Here is a 22,667-nt window from a genome sequence, read left to right on the forward strand (position 1 = left end):
ATTTCAATTAATCAAATATACAGAACACTGCAATTGTACTCCCGGGGTCACGCATGTATTCTCAGTAAGGAGGACTGCATGTATGATTTATTTTTGTACAGGGTCCACGAGGTACATCAATCAACAACAGACTCAAAGAGAGTTCAACCAAGATTGGTCGTAATAGTTAAAAAAAAAACTATTTCACTGTTGAATGTGGGGGCTATTGTTGGAAGGCAGTGGTGAATAATAGCATAGCAACAGTAGTACTGTAATCACTGGTGGTAACCATGCTGTTCATCATGGGTGTTCCTGCCAGAATTTCACTGGGAAACAAATGGAAATGGGATGGGGTAAGCTGCTCTGTTTGGCAAAAAGCATAAAAGAAATGCTTGCTAGATATAGTACAGTTTGGAGAAAAAAAGGCTCTAAAATTACACCAAGGCATACAAGCGTACGAATGCTTAACACTTCTGTCTGAAATTCCATTATTTGAGCTGAGGTATTAATCGGTTTAAAATAAATAGGTCAACACCGCCGCTAAAATAGCTGAGAAAGGAAATTCAGTCAAATGCATTAAGCATTTTATTTGCTTGTATCCTGCAGCCACTAGCATACATAAACAGAGGATACACAACAGTGGAATATGGCGGGATTACTTTGTTCCTTTGAGTACTCTTTATTAAGCCCCGCCTCAATTTTCTCCGCTCCGCTCACTGAAGTAGATGGCTCATGCGGTCATGCAGTTTCACAGAGACTGATCATATTGTGTTTGGTAATCGCTCCTGTGAAGCGCCTTGGGTCGTTTTACTATGTTAAAGGTGCTATATAAATGCAAGTTGTTTTATATCATCCACGTGGCCTTTCTTTATGTGTGAGCCTAAACAGTGAGCGTTGGCATCATATTTAACAGGAGGGTGGCGGGGGGTATCACAGTACAGCTTAACTCGCGCCACACCTTACGTTCATCCATACGCTCATCTATGCACGTTCTAGCTGACTAGGAGCAGGTACCCGAGCTAATTTTCCATCCATAGCCCAGGAGTGCTGAGGCTAATTGTAACACATCAAATACTGTCTGGCTAAGACCAGCTAATTCAGGGTAGGCCGAGGATCGAACCTCGGTCCTCACTGATCTGTATAGCTCAGTTCCACACTGACAGTGCATTTACTATTTGAACCATACAGGGCAGCTTAAGAGTGGGGATAATTACATGTAAAATAGTATTAAATTGATTTTTTCATTTTAGTTTAGTGGGATTTATTTTTTTATTTTTTAAAAACACGTGTAAAGCACACTTGAAAACTGCCAGTTATGTCATGTGAGGTGCCTTACTGAAAAGGCCCTTAGCAGGAAAGATGTATTAAATTCACAGAGCTGTTTTGGGTTGCTGTGATTCCACTGGTAAGTGAGTCGCTATGTTAGTGTTAACATTTAGTTTCACAGTTCCCTACAAAGCGAAAACAATCTGAATACTCTGGCAAATCCCATATGCGAAAAGATTCACTCAATAAAGAGGCGATTCAACAATTAACGGATGGAAGATCATGGGGAGCACATGCCTGAATTCCTGAGAGGCGCTCTCGGTGGCTCAGTGCTGGGAACATGATTCGGTAAAAATACATGTCATGAGGAAGAAGCAAGTTGACGTCAGACACCCCCACTTTAAGTACTGGAGTTCAGAGACAGGCATCAAGACTTAAATTCCCACTAATTACTTTCCAGAATGTTACATTGGCTTCCATATTGGTGCAGTTATTTGTTAACGCAGCATCTACAGGAGCACAACTTGATAAAATATGTCAGCTGGCATACTTGTATCGTGCTGATGCATGCTGCACAATCAGGATGCTTTACTGGCTATGGGAGGAGAAGATAACTGAGCAAGGTGCCCGGGGGCTGCCTTTATTTTTATTTTGAATTGGGTGTGCTGTGGTGTCTGTGGAGGAAAGGCATCTTCTATACAGGCCTCCATGAAGGGTCCCAGACTATTAAGCGAAGGCTGACCCTCACTTGCTATGGCTGGCCATGTTTACCCACTTGTTTCCTGGCGTTGAGGTGGAACTTTCTAACAGCAGTAGGATGTCGCTCACAGTAAACGTCTGCACAATGCGAGGGGTCCTTGCACCTCCAAAAGGGGGAGGAAGCATAGCAGGTACGTGAATGGGTTTGAGAGGATATAATCTTGGTTTTTAATTGGGGAACCAGGCTTATTGAATCAACAAGCTAGTTAGTGAAGAATGAACCTACAGTATTATTAACACCAGTCGCTTTCTCCAGCCCTCTCAAAAAACATTTCAACTGTGCTGGAATTTCATGGTTTGATTTAATGCTGCTTCACTCAGAGCATCTGGAAGCTGAGCCTTTGAGTGTTAGTAATTGTAAAGACATCAGAGGTTTCCTGAAACATTCTATTACTTTTCCCAATGTAAGCACTACCTAAGTGGCATTATTATACAATGGGAAGGAACTAGAGACTGATCACAGCACGATTCATTTGGAATTTGTACGGTACAATGATTATACTCGAAGGCATTCTCTCTGACTTTGTACATTACCTTAATTTCAAAGTACAACCAGCTTTAGAAATGTACACAAAATCCTTTTCATACAATATTTAAAATGTGCAAAATTCAGAAAGTTAGAAAAGAAAATCCATTACTTAAAAGAAATAATTTCTAAAATATTGTTTGGACCCCTCGGATGTTCCAGACACTGCATAATACCCTACTCAGCCACACAGACCAGGAAAACCTACGGTCTGATCCTTTGTCTGAACTGATCTCATTCGGGGCTGTAGTTCTGTGCTACAGTTGGCCTCCGTGCCCCTGGGCTAGGAAGAGGAGAAAAACTTCAGCCAGGGTTTCCACTCCTGATCATTAGGCATATTAGTTTGGCTCAGTTGGCAGCACTCATCTCTGGGTCAGAAGTTGTGAGTTTAAGCCCTAGACTCTGGCTTTAGTGCATAATCTAGGCTGACACTCCAGTGTAGTGCTGCATTGTTAGAAGTGGTAGTGTCATTCTTTGGATGAGATATTAAATTGAGGCCTTGCCTGCCTACTGAGGTGGGTGTTAACGATCCTTTGGAACTAATTGAAGATGGACAGGCAATTCTCCTGGTGCCCTGACCAACATTCCTCCCTCATACCAATACCACCTGCGTACACACTGATTAATCTCATGGCTGTCTGTGAGACGCTGGTGCAGTGTTTGTCCACATAACAATCACCGAACTTCAAAATAGTCATTGTGTAAAGTGCTTTGAAAACTTTTTCCATGAAACATGCTGTATAATTTCAAGTATTTTTTTAATTCCAGTTACCTGCTGGAAAGTACATGCAATTGGACATCAGGCACTCAAAGGCCTCACAGACTCACTGTCAAAGTAGCCACTTGGGCATGGTGCCAGAAGACTATTAGTGCCTCTGAAACTGTACCCCGACTGAGTCACTTCCTTCATGGGACAAGTGGAGAAACGGGCAGAACAACTCTTCAGCTGCAGTTTAACTTCACGAACTTCATGATGATAATCAAGGACGTTCGCATGGGGTTTTCATAGAAAATTAATCGAGTTAAATAAAAATTCAATTAAAAGGCATTTCATCACTATAAATGAATAAATTGGATAATGCATTGCCCATTACATTGTTATACAACATCATATTCCCTGACTCGCAATGAACAACATCACAGGAGATCCAATTTAAATTTAAAGAAAAATGTCTTCCAAATTAAACATTCCTAATCAAGCAGCACCATTTTGGTGATGTTTCCAAGGCTGGACAAGGGACTGTGCTGTCACATTGCTCAGGCTCAGCACCCCTCTACTTCACTAAATAAGTGGGATGGTGTCCATGGCAAGGTGGACTGTAGAAGATCCATGAAAGGAATGGGCTCAACACCTGAATCTTCTTTCTAGGTCCAAGCTTGGTTATGTTTCTGTTGCTCTCCTGCAATATCCGACATGCCCGCATCACAGTGGGCTTTCCTATCGGGTTACTTCAAGAAAGAAGCCAACTCGACAATTCCCTAATACAACACCACAATACCAACCGCGTGTGCCCAGACACCGAGGGCACAACGTTCCTAGGTGCTATGCCATGCCACCAGCAGAGCCTCACATGCAGCGGGCGACTTATTGGAAAATCACAGGTGCTTTTCCCGCGATTTTCTGTCCACTGTCATTAATGAGAGGAAAATTGGAGGTAAAGCACCTATGGTGTCCTGGTAAGTCACTCACTGCAACCTAGTGGTAGGGGCCCTAGCAAAGCTCTGTCCCGAGTGTCGGCTAGCTGCTTGTTTACAAGAGCCTCACAGTCAAACATGATCTAGTCTTCACTTGACACCCATATGCATAGAGGCTGGAAGCCTGTCTGATATTTTCCTCTGCAGTCCAGGGGCACAGAGGGCAATTGTACCCTCCAACTGGGGTAGAAAACTACACAAGTAACGCACGCACAGGCTGCTGAACAGTTATTTATGAGGTGAAGACCACTGCCCGATTAAAATCCGTTCCATTTATTCTGTAAATATAACCAATGACCTTTACAGGAACTTACTGCACTTGTCAGTTAGCTTAATAACACACGTTCAATCCTACAGGGCAAACTACACATTTCACTTGTAAATGCTTAGAAGGGAACCAATAATTGACAGGCTTACCTTGGAACTGGCTGACCTGTTGAACAGGATATGGATTCCTCTGCTGGTCCTTGCACTGCGGATGTGGTCTGGGAAGATGTCGTTGCATCTGGTCGTGTTGCTGCTGCTGTAACTGCTGTTGCTGATGAAAGGAAAACAAGCCCATTAATTCTGCCATTACAGGTCATGGGGAAACCAACACTTCAATCGTACTGTTACAGCCGGAACAATGGTTACAATCGCCAGTGAAGCTGCAGTGCATCTTCCAACATTATTTTTTCAAATACTTCCTCAGTTTAAATTTTTTTTCCCTACATGGCCATTAAAAAAGTTACTTTAATTTTTCTCTCCCTCCCTCTCTTTAGGTTTCCCCCTTCCAAACCAAATGCTATGTGTGTGGCCAACAAAACCACAGGAAATGAGGAGAAGGTGTCAGAACCTAGATGGAACAAAATAAACTTACAGTATCACACTTGAGCTGAAATTTATTGAGATCTGGCATTACTACTGCACGACTTCCTCTACTGTACAAGCTGAGTGAGACCTCTAGCAGTGGTGCTTTTCAGGGCTGTAGTATTTTGCCATCTGCAGCGTGACTGGTAGCTAGCACCAACTCACCCCCTCAGTGACAAGCACTTGTTATTAATGTTTACTGATCTTTTTAGTTTGATTTGAGACAAACCATATAAACTGTAAGATAATTGCAACTGCTTTCAAAGGAGCTGAAATGCAGTAAGAGATCTCCCACCGTACCTTTACTGGGACACCTGGAGAAATGCTGCAAATGGTTGAAAATGGCCATCGTCGCCGTTCCTCTGAGAGATCTGCCGGTCTCCAGCCAGAGTTATGGCTGGAGACCAGGAGGACCCCTGTGGAATTTCCAGACCAAAGTGTTTTACCACAGGTGTTTTCCTCTCTATTCCCTTCTCACCCTCAAAATGTCTCCACTTGTTCCCTGAAGGTGGTGACTCGTGCTGAGGTATGGTTGGCACTTCTCTTGAGTTTCACAGCTGAACCAGTATAGTGAGAGTTGACAGGCTATTCAGTCAACTGACCCCATGTCTTCATCCAATATACATGCACCAGTAAGATTCACTGAATAGTGATACGGAGCAGTTACCCCGAGAGACTCTAGCAAACTGTAGCGCTCATACTGTGACTACAACAGAGATCAGCTAACTCGGGGGTTGAACTTGGGGCCTTTCTGGTCTGCCCACTGGCCTATCAGAAGTGTGATGCATTTCCACAGCTGATTTCAATATAAATACACAAAAATCTCTTTGAACTGTGTCCAATCATTAGCCAATTCCACTATTGCTTACAAATTAATTGGGTGCTTGTGTAGACAGATATAATTGCCCCCTTCCATTAGTAAATCCACTAATGTGGATTTTTGTTGAGGTGCTATATTTAGATAAAAGAGAGATGTTGGAATCCCCACTATTTCAATAGGGTAGCTTTCATCTTGACCGCTTGGGCAGTAATCTAGTGAAGCAGATCACCCGCTCTTTATACAACCCACCCGATCTTCATTCCATTGAAATATAAAAGATGGGTGATCTGCCCTGTCAGATTACCACCCAGGTGGTGAAGGTGAGAATCTACCCCAATATGTTTGGCCTTGTGATATCCTCTCTATCACAAAGACTGCCTGCTTCCACCTCTCTAGCATTGCTCGCTTCTGCTCCGAACTCAGCCCAGCTCCTGCTGAAACCTTCATTCATGCCTTTGTCACCTCCAGACTAGTCTATGCCAATGGCTCAACCAGCCTACTATCCTCTACCCTCCATAAACTTCAGCTCATCCAAAGCTTTTCCCACACCAAGTCCCGCTTGCCCATCATGCCTGTTCTCGCCGTTTCCCAACGCCTCAAATTTAAAATTCTCATCCTCATATTGACATTCCTTCATGTCCTCACCCCTTCCCTATATCTGTAATCTACCCCTGAACTCTCTGCAAGAGTTCTCCCAATCTCCCACCATAACTTTAGTGGGAGCCCGGCAGAACCCCTAGACACTCTGGCCTCATGTCCCCTCCCTTCGCTCCACCATTAACAGCCGTACCTTCAGCTGCCTATGCCCCACTTTCTGGCACACCCTCTTCTTCTTTAAGACCCTCCTTAATACGTATCTCTTTGGCCAAGATTTGGGCCACCACTTGTACAGATAACTGTAGCTGTAGTAAAGACAGCTGCTTGATGGCAGTCGTATAAATAGGAAGCCATCTTGGCCATGCGGCAGTACTGCACAAGCTGGCACTGACTCAAGACCTAATAAAGAGTACTCAACGATATCTACTCGTAAGCCTCTTAATACTAAGATATAAGATAACATTACACCCCTCTTAATATCTCCTTCTTTAGCCCAGTGCCCATTTTTAAATTATGGGCTGGATTTTGTCATTGGGGGCGGATTAGGTGGTCGGCGGGTCCCGCCCCCGCCTCCTATGTGAGGCGGGACAATTTAACCATTTTGCTCTAATTGGGCACTTGATTTTCAGCGTGTGGGAATCCAATGAGTCTTTTGGTCCAGAAACTCGCCTCTGATGATGTCATCTATGCAGCTGCATTTAAGGCTTGCAACTTCTGAGGGATTAGTGGTGCAAATGTGGCAAGCTCAAGGCCCAAGTGCGCCCCCCGCTTTGATGAGGACTCCCTCCAAGCTCTGGTGGAGGGAGCAAGAGCTCAGAAGGAAATGCTGTTTCCTTCATCTGGGAGGAAAAAGCTTCCCCAGCAAACCAAAGCTGTGTCGCTGCAAGTGGCACAGGAGGTCAAGTGCCATCTCAATGTGCAGCAGAACCTGGTTGCAGTGCAGAAAGAGGTTTCCTGACCTTCTCCGCACAGGAAAAGTGAGTATTACATCACCATGACCCTCAATCTGCTCCCCATCACCAGCACTCTTCATTGTCAACCTCCTCCTCCACATCCCACTTGACCCTTACATCCCTGCACCCTTAACCATTCCCTCTCTCTGTATGTTCACATTCACTTAACTATTCAACTATGCAGCCCTTGCACTCCCTATCACTCTTATGCTATGACAACAATTTACAACACACGGGAACGGTAGCATAGTGGTAATGTCACTGGGCTAGTAATCCAGAGGCCTGGAATAATGATCCAGAGACGCGAGTTCAAATCCCACCAGGACAGCTGGAGAATTTAAATTCAGTTAATTAAATAAATCTGGAATGAAAAGTTAGTATCAGTAATGATAACCATGAAACTATCGGATTGTCGTAAAAACCCATCTGGTTCACTAATACCCTTCAGGGAAAGAACTCTGCTGTCCTTACCTGGTTTGGCCTATATGTGACTCCAGACCCACTGCAATGTGGTTGACCCTTAACTGCCCTCTGAAATGGCCTAGCAAGCCACTCAGTTGTAACTAACCGCTACGAAACAAAACAATAAATAAGAATGAATCTGGACGGTCGACCTCAGCACCGGCTACAGACACGGCAATGGCACACCCAGCCCAGTCGACCCTGCAAAGTTGTCCTCACCAACATCTGGGGACTTGTGCCAAAATTGGGAGAGCTGTCCCATAGACTAGTCAAGCAACAGCCTGACATAGTCATACTCACAGAATCATATCTTTCAGCCAATGTCCCAAACTCCTCCATCACCATCCCATGGTATGTCCTGTCCCACCGGCAGGACAGACCCACCAGGGATGGCGGCACTGTGGTATACAGTCGGGAAGGAGTAGCTCTGGGCGTCCTCAACATTGACTCCGGGCCCCATGAAGTCTCATGGCTTCAGGTCAAGCATGGACAAGGAAACCTTCTGCTGATTACCACCTACTGCCCTCCCTCAGCTGATGAATCAGTACTCTTCCATGTTAAGAAGCACTGAGAGTAGCAAGGGCACAGAACGTACTCTGGGTGGGGGACTCGGTAGCACCACAGCTGGCCGAGTCCTGAACAACATAACTGCCAGTCTGGGCCTGCAACAGGTGGTGAGTGAACCAACACGAGGGAAAAACCTACTTGACCTCGTCCTCACCAATCTACCTGTCGCATATGCATCTGTCCTTGAAAGCATTGGCAGCAGTGACACAGTCATTGTGGAGACGAAGTCCTGTCTTCACACTGAGAACACCCTCCATCGTGTTGTGTGGCACTACCACCGTGCTAAATGGGATAGATTCAGAACAGATCTAGCAGCTCAAAACTGGGCATCCCTGAGGCGCTGTGGGCCATCAGCAGCAGCAAAATTGTACTCCACCTCATGGCCCAGCATAACCATTACCACCAAGCCAGGGGACCAAACCTGGTTCAACAAGGAGTGTACAGGAGCAGCACCAGGCGTACCTAAAAATGAGGTGCCAACCTGGGGAAGCTGCAACACAGGACTACATGCATGATAAAATGTGGAAGCAGCATGCTATAGACAGGGCTAAGCGATCCCACAATCAACAGATCAGATCAAAGCTCTGCAGTCCTGCCACATCCAGTCGTGAATGGTGGTGGACCATTAAACAACTAATGGGAGGAGGAGGCTCCAAGAATATCCCCATCCTCAATGATGGTGGAGCCCAGCACGTGAGTGCAAAAGACAAGGCTGAAGCATTTGCAGCCAGAAGTGCCGAGTGGATGATCCATATCGGCCTACTCCCGAGGTCCCCACCATCACAGAAGCCAGTCTTCAGCCAATTCGATTCATTCCACGTGATATCAAGAAACGGCTGAGCGCACTGGATACAGCAAAGGCTGTGGGCCCCGACAACATCCCGGCTATCGTGCTGAAGACTTGTGCTCCAGAACTAGCCGCGCCTCTAGCCAAGCTGTTCCACTACAGCTACAACACTGGCATCTATCCGACAATGTGGAAAACTGCACAGCTATGTCCTGTCAACAAAAAGCAGGACAAATCTAACCCGTCCCATTACCGCCCCATCAGTCTACTCTCAATCATCAGCAAAGTGATGGAAGGTGTCATTGGCAGTGCTATCAAGCGGCACTTACTCACCAATAACCTGCTCACTGATGCCCAGTTTGGGTTCCGCCAGGACCACTCGGCTCCCGACCTCATTACAGCCTTGGTCCAAACATGGACAAAGGAGCTGAATTCCATAGGTGAGGTGAGAGTGACTGCCCTTGACATCAAGGCAGCATTTGACCGAGTCTGGCATCAAGGAGCCCTAGTAAAACTGAAGTCAATGGGAATCAGGGGGAAAACGCTGCACTGGCTGGAGTCAGACCTAGCACAAAAGAAGATGGTTGCGGTGGATGAAGGTCAATCATCACAGCCCCAGGGCATCGCTGCAGGAGTTCCTCAGGTCCTAGGCCCAACCATCTTCAGCTGCTTCTTCAATGACCTTCCCTCCAACATAAGGTCAGAAATGGGGATGTTCGCTGATGACTGCACAATGTTCAGCGCCATTCACAATTTCTCAGATAATGAAGCAGTCCATGCCCGCATGCAACAAGACCTGGATGACGTTCAGGCTTGGGCTGATAAATGGCAGGTTACATTCATGCCACAGAAGTGCCAGGCAATGACTATCTCCAACAAGCAAGAGTCTAACCACCTCCCCTTGACATTCAATGGCATTACCATCGCCGAATCCCCCACTATCAACATCCTGGGGGTCACCATTAACCAGAAACTTAACTGGACCAGCCACATAAATACTGTGTCAACAAGAGCAGGTCAGAGGCTAGGTATTCTGCGGAGAGTGTCTCACCTCCCGACTCCCCAAAGCCTTCCCACCATCTACAAGGCACAAGTAAGGAGTGTGATGGAATACTCTCCACTTGCCTGGATGAGTGCAGCTCCAACAACACTCAAGAAGCTTGACACCATCCAGGGCAAAGCAGCCCGCTTGATTGGCACCCCATCCACCACCTTAAACATTCACTCCCTCCACCGCCGGCGTACCGTGGCTGCAGTGTGTACCATCTACAAGATGCACTGCAGCAACTCGCCAAGGCTTCTTCGGCAGCACCTCCCAAACCCGCGACCTTTTCCACCTAGAAGGACAAGGGCAGCAGGCACATGGGAACACTACCACCTGCAAGTTCCCCTCCAAGTCACACACCATCCTGGCTTAGAAGTATATCGCTGATTCTTCATCATCGCTGGGTCAAAATCCTGGAACTCCCTCCCTAACAACACTGTGGGAGTACCATCACCACACGGACTGCAGCAGTTCAAGAAGGCGGCTCACCACCACCTTCTCAAGGGCAACTAGGGATGGGCAATAAATGATAAGAGATAAAGGGTGAAGACAGGAGGAGGGCCACCCTCAATAGCTCAGCTCACCAGCGCAGCGGAGGCGGCCCTCAAGATCGTGGGAGTCAAGGAGAATGTGCAAGTTTGGGATGGACAGATGGGCGCATCAGAGCAAGCTGGTGACAGAATAGTTTTTCATCTCACTCATTGACATTGCATGAGTGACTGATACTGATTCGGATGCTCTAACAGATTGACTTATGATCATCTGCACAATTCCATGTGCATGCAACGTTTATCTCACATGTCTCCCCCATAGGACCATCGACAGCCCCCCTCAGCCTCAGCCACAAGACTCCTCAGAGGAAGCTGCAACCTCTGAGAGCGCAGCATCACCAGAATTCAGCGCATCCAGCACCAGCGCAGACACTCACACCTCGGTGGGACCTTCGGGACATAGAGTAGTGTTGTCACCTGGTGTATCAAGGTCACAAGTGAGCATCAGCGGGTGGTGGAGACAGGGACAGCAGTGGAGAGTCCTCGTCGAAGGGCGCAGGACTCTGCCAGCTCGGCTCAGCTGCATGTCGACCCTGTGCCTCCGGGTTCATCCAGAAGGAGAGCGGTGCTGGGACTCCAGGAACAGGTGCAGGAGTCTCTGGCAGGTTTTGTCTCCAGGGTCGCTGCGAGTGTGGAGCGAATGGAGGAGTCCATTGCTAACATGAGTAGAGCCTTTGTGGAGGCATTGGCGTGTGAACGCATCACCATGGAAAGGATGGCAACCTCTGTGGAAAGGATAGCTACCTCCGTGGAAAGGATGGCTACTGTAGAGGAGAGGATGGCTACAGCCATGGAGGAGCTAAGTCACCAGGGTCTTGAAAACATGGTCATTGTTCAGAATAGACTGACATCTCTGGAGGAGCGCTGGTCAGCTATTGAGCAGAGAAACCAGACCTACATGGAAGTCCTCTGGAGTAGGACTGCCAGTGCAGAAACGGTTCCTCATGGCCCCCCTGAAGTGCAGCAAGGTGCTGCCAAGCCACTTGCTAGCTCTGAAGTGGGGCTGACCCATGAGAGGGATGTTGATGGCAGAGAACAAGGAAGTGGGGGCTCCTCTCCAAGCGCTCACACGACCATGCCACTGCAGAGCCCTCGGTCAGAGCCCCACCAGAGTCCACACCCAACTGAGATCGGCATCTCAGCCCCTGCACAGCCGCAGGAGCAGCAGACTGTTGCCGAGCCCTCACAGGCTTGCAACTCCAGAGGACGCCCGACAAAGGTGTCGAGTCAGGAGCAGCAAGAAAGTGAGCAAGGGGCCTCCACATCTGCTGAAGCCACAGGGGAAGCACCATGTAGGAGCACGCGTAATAGGAAGATAAAGCACAAGTAATCACAAGGGTAGTCACTTGGGTGTTCTGTTGTGTTTAATTGTGAAATGCCATCCGTGAATTATTGTTATAAAATGACTTGATGACAAACCGTTGAAGTTGTGGGCTGTGTCATTTCGCAAATGGGACTTCCACATTGAGGGCTCAGGGTGACTTGGAATTGTCAGTATGGTGGTCAGAGTGATAGGAAGCCGCAGGTTCTTGTCCATTGTCGATGATGTGGTAAGAAGGTGCGAGCCAAATGTATTTGATTGGGCAGCCTAAGCAGATCTGGCCAAGATCAGTGCATCCCTTGCATCCCGGGCAGCAATGTTCTTGCGTGCTGCTGCCGCTGGTTGATGCGCCTCCGCAAGCTGTTCGTTGTCGCCCTCCTCCTCCTCATCTCAGGCTCGCCAACAGTCTGCTGCTCCTGCGGCTGTGCAGGGGCTGAGACGCCGATCTCAGTTGGGTGTGGACTCTGGTGGGGCTCTGACCGAGGGCTCTGCAGTGGCATGGTCGTGTGAGCGCTTGGAGAGGAGCCCCCACCTCCTTGTTTCTCAGGCAGCTGCAAGCCACGATGCTGTGCCATTTTGTGAAGTGCACAGCAGACCTCGACGATTCTGGAGACCCTGGCTGCTGAGTACTGCAGGGCTCCACCTGATCTATTAAGGCATCTGAATCACATCTTCAGCAAGCCAATGGTTTGCTCGATTATGGATCTGGTGGAAATGTGGCTGGAATTGTAGCTCTCCTCAGCTTCATTGAATGGGCTCCTCAATGGCGTCATTAGCCACGTCTTCAGGGGATAGCCTTGTCTCCAAGTAGCCATCCGCAAAGTTGGTCTGGCGCACTGAAGAGCGGAGGCATACTAGACTGCCGCAGGATGAACGAGTCATGGCAACTGCCAGGGTACTTGGCGCAAACATGCAAAATTTCCTTATTGTGGTTACACACCAGCTGCACGTTAAGGAAGTGGAAGACCTTGCGGTTGACAAAAATACCTGGATTGTGATGGGGTGCCTTAAGGGCCACATGTGTACAGTCTACAATGCCCTGCACCCTTGGAAAGCCTGCCAGATTAGCAAATCCAACCGCATGTGCGGTTACACTTGCTTGATCCTTGGAGAAGTTGATGTAATTGTGCGGTTTGGCAAATAGGGCATCGGTTATCTGCGTGATGCAAGCGTGTGCGGCCGCCTGGGAGATGTCGCTGATGTCTGCTGTTGATCCCTGGAATGAGCCTGAAGTAAAAAAGTTGAGTGCGGTGGTGACTTTAATGGCCACTGGTAAGGGGTGTCCACCCGCTCCTCTGAGCTCCAGGTCTTGCTGCAGCATTGTGCAGATGTCACCCACTACCTCTCGCGAAAGTCTGAGTCCCCTTTGGCACTGCTGCTCAGTCATGTTGAGGTAGCTCATCCTCAGCCTGTAAACTCTGTTTTGGGGGTATCTCCTGCGGCGGCGTCCTTCCATGCGCTGGCGCCTTCTGGCCTGTGCAGCTTCAGTTAGGTGAGCAGCAGGTTGGCGCTCCTGTTGTTGCTCCTTGTAATGAAAACTGTTTGTCTTGCCTGTATCCGTTTTGCACTCATGTATATTACCCTCCCCCACACGGTGTATAGTTTCACTTCCTCTTTCCTGACTAACCTGGAAGGTTCCAGGTCTTGGCTCTTGGCTCCGCCCCTGACTTCTCTTACTTAAAGATCTCAGGATCTGTATGACTCATTCCTGTGAGCCAGTCGGTGTGTTAATCACTAAAGAATACTAGGATGGATCGACTCCTAAAACCAGAGCGTCTGGACTTGGATCCACATTCTGCTGAAGCATCAAATCAATTTGGACACTGGCTCAAATGCTTCGAACTCTTCGCGAGGGCCTCATCCGCTAGCGAGGTAGATAAACTGAGTCTACTGACTACTCGCGTTAGTCATCGGATTTATTCGTTCATCCGGGACGCCACCTCTTACACGGAGGCCATCACTATCCTGAAGGCCCAATACCAGAGGCCAGTAAACGAAGTGTACGCCAGACATCTGCTGGCTACACGCAGGCAGCGACCTGAGGAATCAATGGACGATTTCTTACAAGGCCTAAAGGACTTGGTCCGGGACTGTAACTGCAAGGCCGTGACGGCCAACGTGTACTCTGACGAATTGGTCCGCGATTCCTTCATCACGGGCCTCAAATCGAATTATATCCGGCAGAGACTGCTGGAGAAGGAGGTCCTGGACTTAAAAAAGGCAGTGGCCACTGCGCGATCGCTGGACGTGGCCCAGAAAAACTCTGACTCTTATTCTTCCGGCCATGCGGCCCTCACCGCCTCGTGCGCGCCGAGCGGGCTGCCATCTTGGAATCAGCCATCTTCCCCATCCAGGTCTCAGACCAGCTCTACACCGCCGGAGTCCCCACACAGAAGTTCACCCAGGAGTCCTACTACAGCGGCAATGTCTCGAGGCCCGAAATGCTACTTCTGCGGCCAGGCCAAGCACCCCAGACAACGATGCCCAGCGAAGGACGCTACATGCTTCAAATGTAAGAAAAAGGGGCATTTTAGCAAAGTCTGCAGGGGGAATCCGATTTCCAACTCCGTCACCGCCTCGTGCGTGCCGTGCGTGCCGCCATCTTGGGATCCGCCATCTTTTCCCGACTCAACGGCCGCCCAGGGCCCAACAGTGGCTTCAATCACGGTGGATCAATCCAGGCCACACCCGTTGACAAAATCCATGATGGACATACAGGTAAACGGGAATTTAACGAAATGTTTAATTGACTGTGGGAGTACCGAGAGTTTTATCCAGCCTAGCCTGGTACGGCGGCACTCATTAACGGTAACCCCTACACGGAGCAGAATTGCTATGGCTGCTAAGCCCCACACTTCGGACATTTTGGGCTACTGTGTGGTAACACTGACTGTAAAAGGCACGGACTACAAGGATTTTAAACTCCTCGTGATGCCAGAACTCTGTGTTAATGTAATCTTGGGCCTGGACTTCCAGTGCCACCACGAAAGTGTCACGCTAGCATATGGCGGGTCCCAGCCGCCACTCACAGTCTGTGGCCTATCAACCTTAAAAATCAGCCCGCCCTCTTTATTCGCTAATCTCGCTCCGAACTGTAGGCCCATAGCGACCAAAAGTAGACGGTACAGTCTGGAAGACAGACACTTTATCAAGGCGGAAGTGGACAGACTCCTGCGGGAAGGCATTATTGAATGCAGTACCAGTCCGTGGCGTGCCCAAGTAGTCATAGTTAAAAATAGCGAAAAGAAACGAATGGTTATTGACTACAGACAGACTGTTAATATTTATACCCAGCTGGACGCCTACCCTTTACCCCGCATATCAGAAATGGTCAACCAGATTGCGCAATACCGAGTCTTCTCGACTATCGACCTCAAATCCACGTATCACCAGCTCCCCATTAGAACGGAGGACCGCCCATACACCGCCTTTGAGGCAAACGGACGCCTCTACCATTTTCTCAGAGTGCCCTTCGGGGTAACAAATGGGGTCTCGGTCTTCCAACGTGAGATGGACCGCATGGTTGACGAGAATAAACTACAAGCTACCTACCCCTATCTGGACAATGTCACTATCTGCGGGCACAACCAGCAAGACCACGATCTAAATCTTGCGAGATTTTTAAAATCTGCCCTAAAGCTGAATCTAACCTACAACGAAGACAAATGTGTCTTCAACACAACCTGTCTCTGTATCCTCGGCTGTGTGGTGGAAGATGGGGTAATTGGACCGGACCCTGACCGATTACGCCCCCTAAAGAAACTGCCCCTGCCACACAATCCCAAAGCTTTAAAAAGGTGCCTGGGACTTTTTTTGTATTATGCCCAATGGGTGCCCAATTACTCTGATAAGGCCCGACCCCTCATTAAATCGATGTCCTTCCCACTATCAGCTGAAGCTCGGGAGGTTTTCACCAGTATCAAACAGGACATTGAAAGGGCTGCACTGTGTGCAGTGGACGAAAGCATTCCCTTTCAAGTCGAAAGCGATGCGTCAGACTTTGCCTTAGCTGAGACCCTCAATCAGGCTGGGAGACCTGTGGCCTTCTTCTCCCGAACCCTTCAGGGACCTGAAATCAGGCACTCTTCTGTCGAGAAGGAGGCACAGGCTATAGTGGAGGCAGTGCGGCACTGGAGACACTACCTAGCTGGCAAACGTTTCACCCTGCTCACCGACCAGCGGTCGGTGGCTTTCATGTTTAATAACAAAGGGGGAAAATCAAGAATGACAAAATACTCAGGTGGAGGATCGAACTATCCACGTTCGACTATGATATTATGTACAGGCCGGGAGCCCTTAATGAACCCCCAGACGCCCTATCGCAGGGAATGTGTGCCAGCATTCATATGGACAAATTACAGGGTCTCCACAACGACCTCTGTCACCCAGGGGTCACCCGACTATACCATTTTATAAAGTCCCGCAATCTGCCCCACTCCATCGAGGAGGTCAGGGCAATGACCAGAGCCTGCCGCATCTGTGCGGAATGCAAGCCTCGTTTCTACAGGCCTGACCGTGCACACCTTATCAAAGCCACACGGCCATTCGAGCGCCTAAGTCTGGACTTCAAGGGACCCCTTCCCTCTGCCGACCGTAACGTATACTTCCTCAATATCATCGATGAATATTCCCGCTTCCCCTTCGCCATTCCCTGCCCAGACATGACCAGTGCCATGGTCATCAAGTGTCTCGGTAATCTATTCTGCATGTTTGGCATGCCGAACTACATACACAGCGATAGGGGGATGTCATTTATGAGTGACGAACTGCGCCAGTTCTTGCTCTCAAAGGGGATAGCCACTAGCAGAACCACTAGCTACAACCCCCGGGGTAATGGGCAAGTGGAAAGGGAGAATGCTACTGTTTGGAAGGCTGTCATGTTAGCCTTAAAGTCAAAAGGCCTTCCGACCTCCCGCTGGCAGGAAGTCCTCCCAGACGTGCTCCACTCCATAAGGTCTCTGTTATGTACAGCCACTAACGCTACCCCTCACGAAAAGATGTTCGTTTTCCCCCGGAAATCCACCTCGGGCATATCTCTACCCGCGTGGCTGACGTCTCCGGGGACAGTACTATTGCGGAAGCACGTGAGAGGCCATAAAACGGACCCCCTTGTGGAAAAGGTACAGCTCCTCCATGCAAACCCTCAGTACGCCTATATCGAATACTCTGATGGGCGAGAGGACACTGTTTCCATAAAAGACCTCGCTCCCTCGGGGAGCGGAGAGAACGATGAGAGACTACCCGAGGAAGACCTACACCAAAAAGAGACAGGACGCCCAGAGGTATCAATACCCAACTTTAACCTGGAGGACACTGCAGATAACCTGGAAGACACTGCGGAGGCCCGGACAGCGGAGGAACCAGAATCCACTCCCCTAGAGGCACCCCAACCGGCTTTGCGCCGATCACTGAGAACCGCAAAACCTCCTGACAGACTCACTTATACCAACTTTTAAGAAACATCACCCCGATGGACTAAATCTAAAGAAGGGGTGAATGTAATGAAATCTGTTTGTCTTGCCTGTATCCGTTTTGCACTCATGTATATTACCCTCCCCCACATGGTGTATAGTTTCACTTCCTCTTTCCTGACTAACCTGGAAGGTTCCAGGTCTTGGCTCTTGGCTCCGCCCCTGACTTCTCTTACTTAAAGATCTCAGGATCTGTATGACTCATTCCTGTGAGCCAGTCGGTGTGTTGAGATGTTAGCTCTGATCTTAGTGATTAAAAGCCAACTTGTTAAAGTCTATAACTTCTAGTTTTGTGGTTATTGAAGGCACATCACTCCTGCTGTTGGTGCTGATGTTGTTCCGGGTTCTGCTGCTGCCGCAGCTGGTCTTCGTCCGAATCGGAGGTCCAGGATGAAAGGAAATAAATGGTTCCCATGCTGCAGGTATATACCTCAGTTGAGGAAGCGCTCAGTCAAGGTGGGGAGAGGGTTTTCCCAGGAGGTCACAGTGGAGATGGATTTCAGCTTGAAAACTTCCAAAATCGGTAGACCTGCAAAAAGTTCTCCCAGGCCTGAGAAAAGGAAGTTCTGCCACCTGCAAATGATCACTGTGGAAAACGCCTTTTTAATGGTGGAGCTGCAGCTGTTAGTAAGCCATCCACTTGTGAGCCTGCCAGGATTAACTGGCGTGTTCCAGGGGAGATGTGCAGCACGCGGGAAATGTGTTAAACTCTGAAAGGCTTCTCAAAATGGCATTATAGAGGCACTTAAGTGGTTGTTAAGTGCCATAAGGGCCTCTTGGAGGCGGGACCAAAACGGGGTCTGAAAGCCCGCATTTAGCAAAGTTGCTCAGAGGCGGGATCAGAGCCCGACGCCGTTTTTGGCAACTTTCCCACCTGACCCGCCTTCAAACCCGCCTCCTCGGTACTGGCAAAATCAAGCCCTATGCCTCTGTAAAGCGCTTTTTGATGTTTTGCTATGTCAATGATGCTATAATAAATGCATATTATTGTTGTTACTGTGATGACCACAGCCCTGTTCATGTTACTGACTTTCCACTTGTGTGAAATCAAACTGCAGTTATAGTGCAACCCAGAGCAAACTAAAGATTCTGGAATCAGTTGCACAGAACGGCTGGAGTATTGCCACTCGCCTGGGCACAGGAAGGTGATCACACAGTTTTGTTACATACACATTACGGCACATTACTTTTGATCTTGGCGATATGGCACTGCCCAGAAGGCCCATTGGGGACTAGAACTCAATGGGAAGTTAGCGTGAAGAGGTTTGCTCCCAAGACAACAGATGAGACTTGGTCATTCCTATCAGCTTCTCTCGAGTATACAACTGACAGAAAACAACAAGTGGAACCTGCACTTCCGATTGCCAATCTCTTTCCCCTGAAGAACTTTGTTTATTTTTGAGTTTTCACATTTTATTTCTATACATCAAGGTGCAGTATTAGAACAGCTCAATATCCACGATCTTCTCATAAACAGAATCTCAAGCACCTCTATATAAATGTTGGTCCGAGTAGAACATGTAGAAACAGAAGTGTCCCGAGTCCATTTGCCATAGACCAGGGTCTTTACAGTATTAATGCCGGAGCTCAATAGATTTCAGCTCTAGTGTGATCCGGTAAGTTTATTATCTCGAAGGTTCTGACTCCTATTTTCTCCTAATTCTCCCTTGGGAAAACTTCCAGAGCTGGGGCCAAATGATAAGAATCAGATTTCTGACTAGCAGCAGGTGAAATCTCACGGAGTTTCTGCTCAGGTATGGGTCTGTAGACTGACAGGCCACTGAGCCCTATGTGGCCTTTCTCCATGTGTTGAGCTTACATAGTGAATGTTGGTAGGTTACCTGAACATGGGGGAATCACAGCCAAGCCTGATGCACACGTGGCCAGCAGTGGTCACTGGACAGCAACCAGGTGCAATAAACGTGGCTGATTTTTCTCCTCACTAGCCCTAGGACACTGCAGACAGTCGTGGCATCCCTAAACCAGATCAGCACGAGCCTAGGATTGATTCTGGAAGCTTCCTGGTCTGTGTTGCTCAGTACCATACCACACAGCGCAGTTATCCAAGAGCATTCAGGATTCATTTTATAATTTGGAGGGGCAAAATTTGCGGAGTCCCTGCTTCATCAAGGGAGCCTCGCCGGCAATGGGCGGCTTACTGGAAAACTGTGGATGGTGAACTGTCTGTGATCGTTCAATAAACCACCCGCTGCATTATAGCAATCAAGCACCCGGGCTGATCATTTTTCTCCCTCCTACTCAGGCCAGAGGCGCTGAGGTTGATTGTAGTCCCCTTCTGTTGCTCTGGTTGGCACCTGCTACCTCAGCACAGACCAGGGCTTGAACCATATCACGCGCTTCCTTTTAGAGCAGGTGGCCATCTCCCAGGCATTTACCTGTGCCATTCTCCTGCCAACTAGATGCTGTGTAAAAGGAGTCTGATTTCCCCCCCACCCCCATCCTTCTAGCCCAGCTGGTCTCAGAATATTTTCCCCTGGATGTCTCATTTATATATTGAAGGAGATTCTAGAAAGAACAGGTTTAAAAAAGTGGTTTGCGTGACAGAGAAAGAAAGAGTTGAGTAACAATAGACAGCCAAGCGCCAGTAATGTATGATATTGGAGAACTGAGAAGAGATCAATTGATTTCAAGTTTGAGAGCACAGGTAGAGCTCTTCATCCTGCTTATATTCAGTTCTCCTGCAAAATACACAGCAAGAATGCTCTTAAAATCCAACTGCAGTAGCACTATGCTCTTGGTCATAGCTGGGCTAGAAGGATGGGGGGGGAAAAAAATCAGACTCCTTTTACACAGTATCTAGTTGGCAGGAGAGTGGCACAGGTAAAAGCCTGGGAGATGGCCACCTGCTCTAAAAGGAATGGTTCAAGCCCTGGTCTGTGCTGAGGTAGCAGGTGCCAACCAGGGCAACAGAAGGGGGCTACAATCAGACTCAGCACCTCTGGCCTGAGTAGGAGGGAGGAAAACTATCAGCCCGAGTGCCTGATTGCTATCCAGTGGTCCCTGCTGGAAAGTGAACACGTGTGAGGATGTCAGGTGAGGGCGGGATTGGGCATGGTAGTCATGTTACCCCACACAGTGAAATAGCCTGCAGACACTCACTGTCTCGGCTCCCACATGGACAGCCACTTGGGTGAAGCAAGAAGACTGTCAGCGTCCATGGAACTGTACACCAGCATGAGTCATTGCATTCAAAAACAGGAGGGGAGAAAAGGACAGAATTGGGGGGGGGGGGGAAAAGAGAGGAAATTTGAGGCTCGATTTTAACCTCCCGCGCATGCCAAGAACAGAGGGGATTATAATCTGGGCAGTGTAAATTGGGTGGGGGGGGGGGGGGAGGGTAAATAACTGTTTTCAGCGGTTTACACTGTAACATTGTAAATGTCTGAAAATGGTCATTTACCCTGTTTCTCCGGGGGTTCTGCTGGTCTTCCACTGAAGTTACGACGGGAGATCGGGATAAGCCTTATAAAATTTACAGGCCCACATGTTTATGTGATGGTGGGACATGACACTTTGATGCCATCGTGTAAAAAACCAACTTGAGGATCTTGGCATAACGATGCCAGAACAAACAAAATGTAATTCAGGCCCGCAGCATTGGAGAACGTCTTGGAGCAGGCGGGTGGGAGGGAGGGGAGTGGTTCCATTATAGCTGAGAGTCACAAAGCCAAGGGGATTGAAAACCAAACCGACCAGAAAGGAGCAATGCAAAGCTGGAGGAGAACAAGCACGCCATTGTTAACAGGAAAATATTTCTGTGGGCCATTGTGATTGAGATGGGAAAGAAATGGAGACACAAAGATGGAGATAGAGATAAAAAAGACTATACATTAAATATTTGTACACAGGTAAATCGCATGTGTGAAACTGATCTGGAACATACTTGTGAAAATGACAAACTCGGGGTGAACTCACGTGAGTGCCGCCATTTTCAACGCCATTTTGAACTAACTCTGGACTTAATTCAGGAATTCCTGACAACAATGCTCCTTTGAGGTTATGAGATACAAGAGACAGCCCAGCCACCACCACCCCCTCTCCCCGTCACTAGCTATAAATGAACATTTACCTGCTCTGCCAACAACTGCTGCTGCTGTCTCTGCTCCCTGAATAGCTGCTGCTTTTGCTGTTCCATCATGTGAAGCTGATGCATTCTCTGTCTCTCTTGCTCCATCAACAACTGTTTCATCATGACTGCCTGCTGCTGGTTTCCAAGGTAACTAGGGCCTCCAGGGTTACCAGTCATAGAGCCGGGCACTGGAGCCCCAGTGCCAGGGCCAGGAACAGGGGGCTGGACGGATGCTGCCGGCCGAGAAACTCCCACTGGATTCTGATCCTGTGTGCAGGAAAGAACTGTCTCAGTGACTGAAGAACATACAGGATATTACAAAACCACAAACAAGATACGCTGTGGAGAAGAAACTCGCAACCCACAAAAAAAATTACAATTATAATAACCCCCCTCTCACCAATTTGTAAGTTATATACTTTGTTCCTGCACAATTCCAAAAATCATAAAAGGGGAGTGGGGTGACTGGCTCCCTACATCTCTGAAAATAATGCGATCGAGCTAAGGGAGCTGGTTATCCCCTCCATTTGCTTTCATACGACACCTCCCCAGCCAATCTGGCTAAAGTGGAAGAGCCATCAAGTGCGAAAATTGTGTGTATATATGGGGAGTGGGAAGAGCTGAATATATAAAATAAAGCTCCTTAGCATAGCTCATTAGCAGAGTAAAACAAGCAGCACCCATTGTGATGCAACCTCCAATCAGATTAAACCATATAATGTGTCTCACTGACAGCATATATTTCACCGCTGTACAAAGTGACTTTTTGTAGACTGTGAAACCCAGGGGATTAGCAGCTGTAATTTTATTTCAGCCTTTTAAACAACCAGTGGCTTTACTTTACTTAACATTAGCCACTGTGCTGCTGCATTCTCAATTGAAGATTAATTTTGTCTGGCATTGTTACAGTAAAATGTTATGTCTCCCCT

General features: G+C 48.2%; 1 protein-coding gene across 2 annotated transcripts in view; it reads right to left on the reverse strand.

Annotated features, from left to right (window-relative positions):
• Positions 1-22,667, reverse strand: part of maml3 (mastermind-like transcriptional coactivator 3) — a 486,074-nt gene that overhangs the window by 17,170 nt on the left and 446,237 nt on the right. The window contains exons 3-4 of one of the 2 annotated variants that reach the window (XM_086008652.1): positions 21,739-22,005; positions 4,643-4,763 (exon numbers count right to left, since the gene is read on the reverse strand). In XM_086008652.1, coding sequence (XP_085864778.1) covers positions 4,643-4,763; positions 21,739-22,005 — 388 coding nt within the window. The remainder of the gene's footprint in view (positions 1-4,642; positions 4,764-21,738; positions 22,006-22,667) is intronic. The other variant, XM_086008663.1, reaches the window with a different exon arrangement.

Source organism: Somniosus microcephalus, chromosome 2 (assembly GCF_052327205.1).
Source record: "Somniosus microcephalus isolate GS21.2 chromosome 2, FLI_Smic_1.0, whole genome shotgun sequence".
Lineage (NCBI taxonomy): Eukaryota > Metazoa > Chordata > Chondrichthyes > Squaliformes > Somniosidae > Somniosus > Somniosus microcephalus.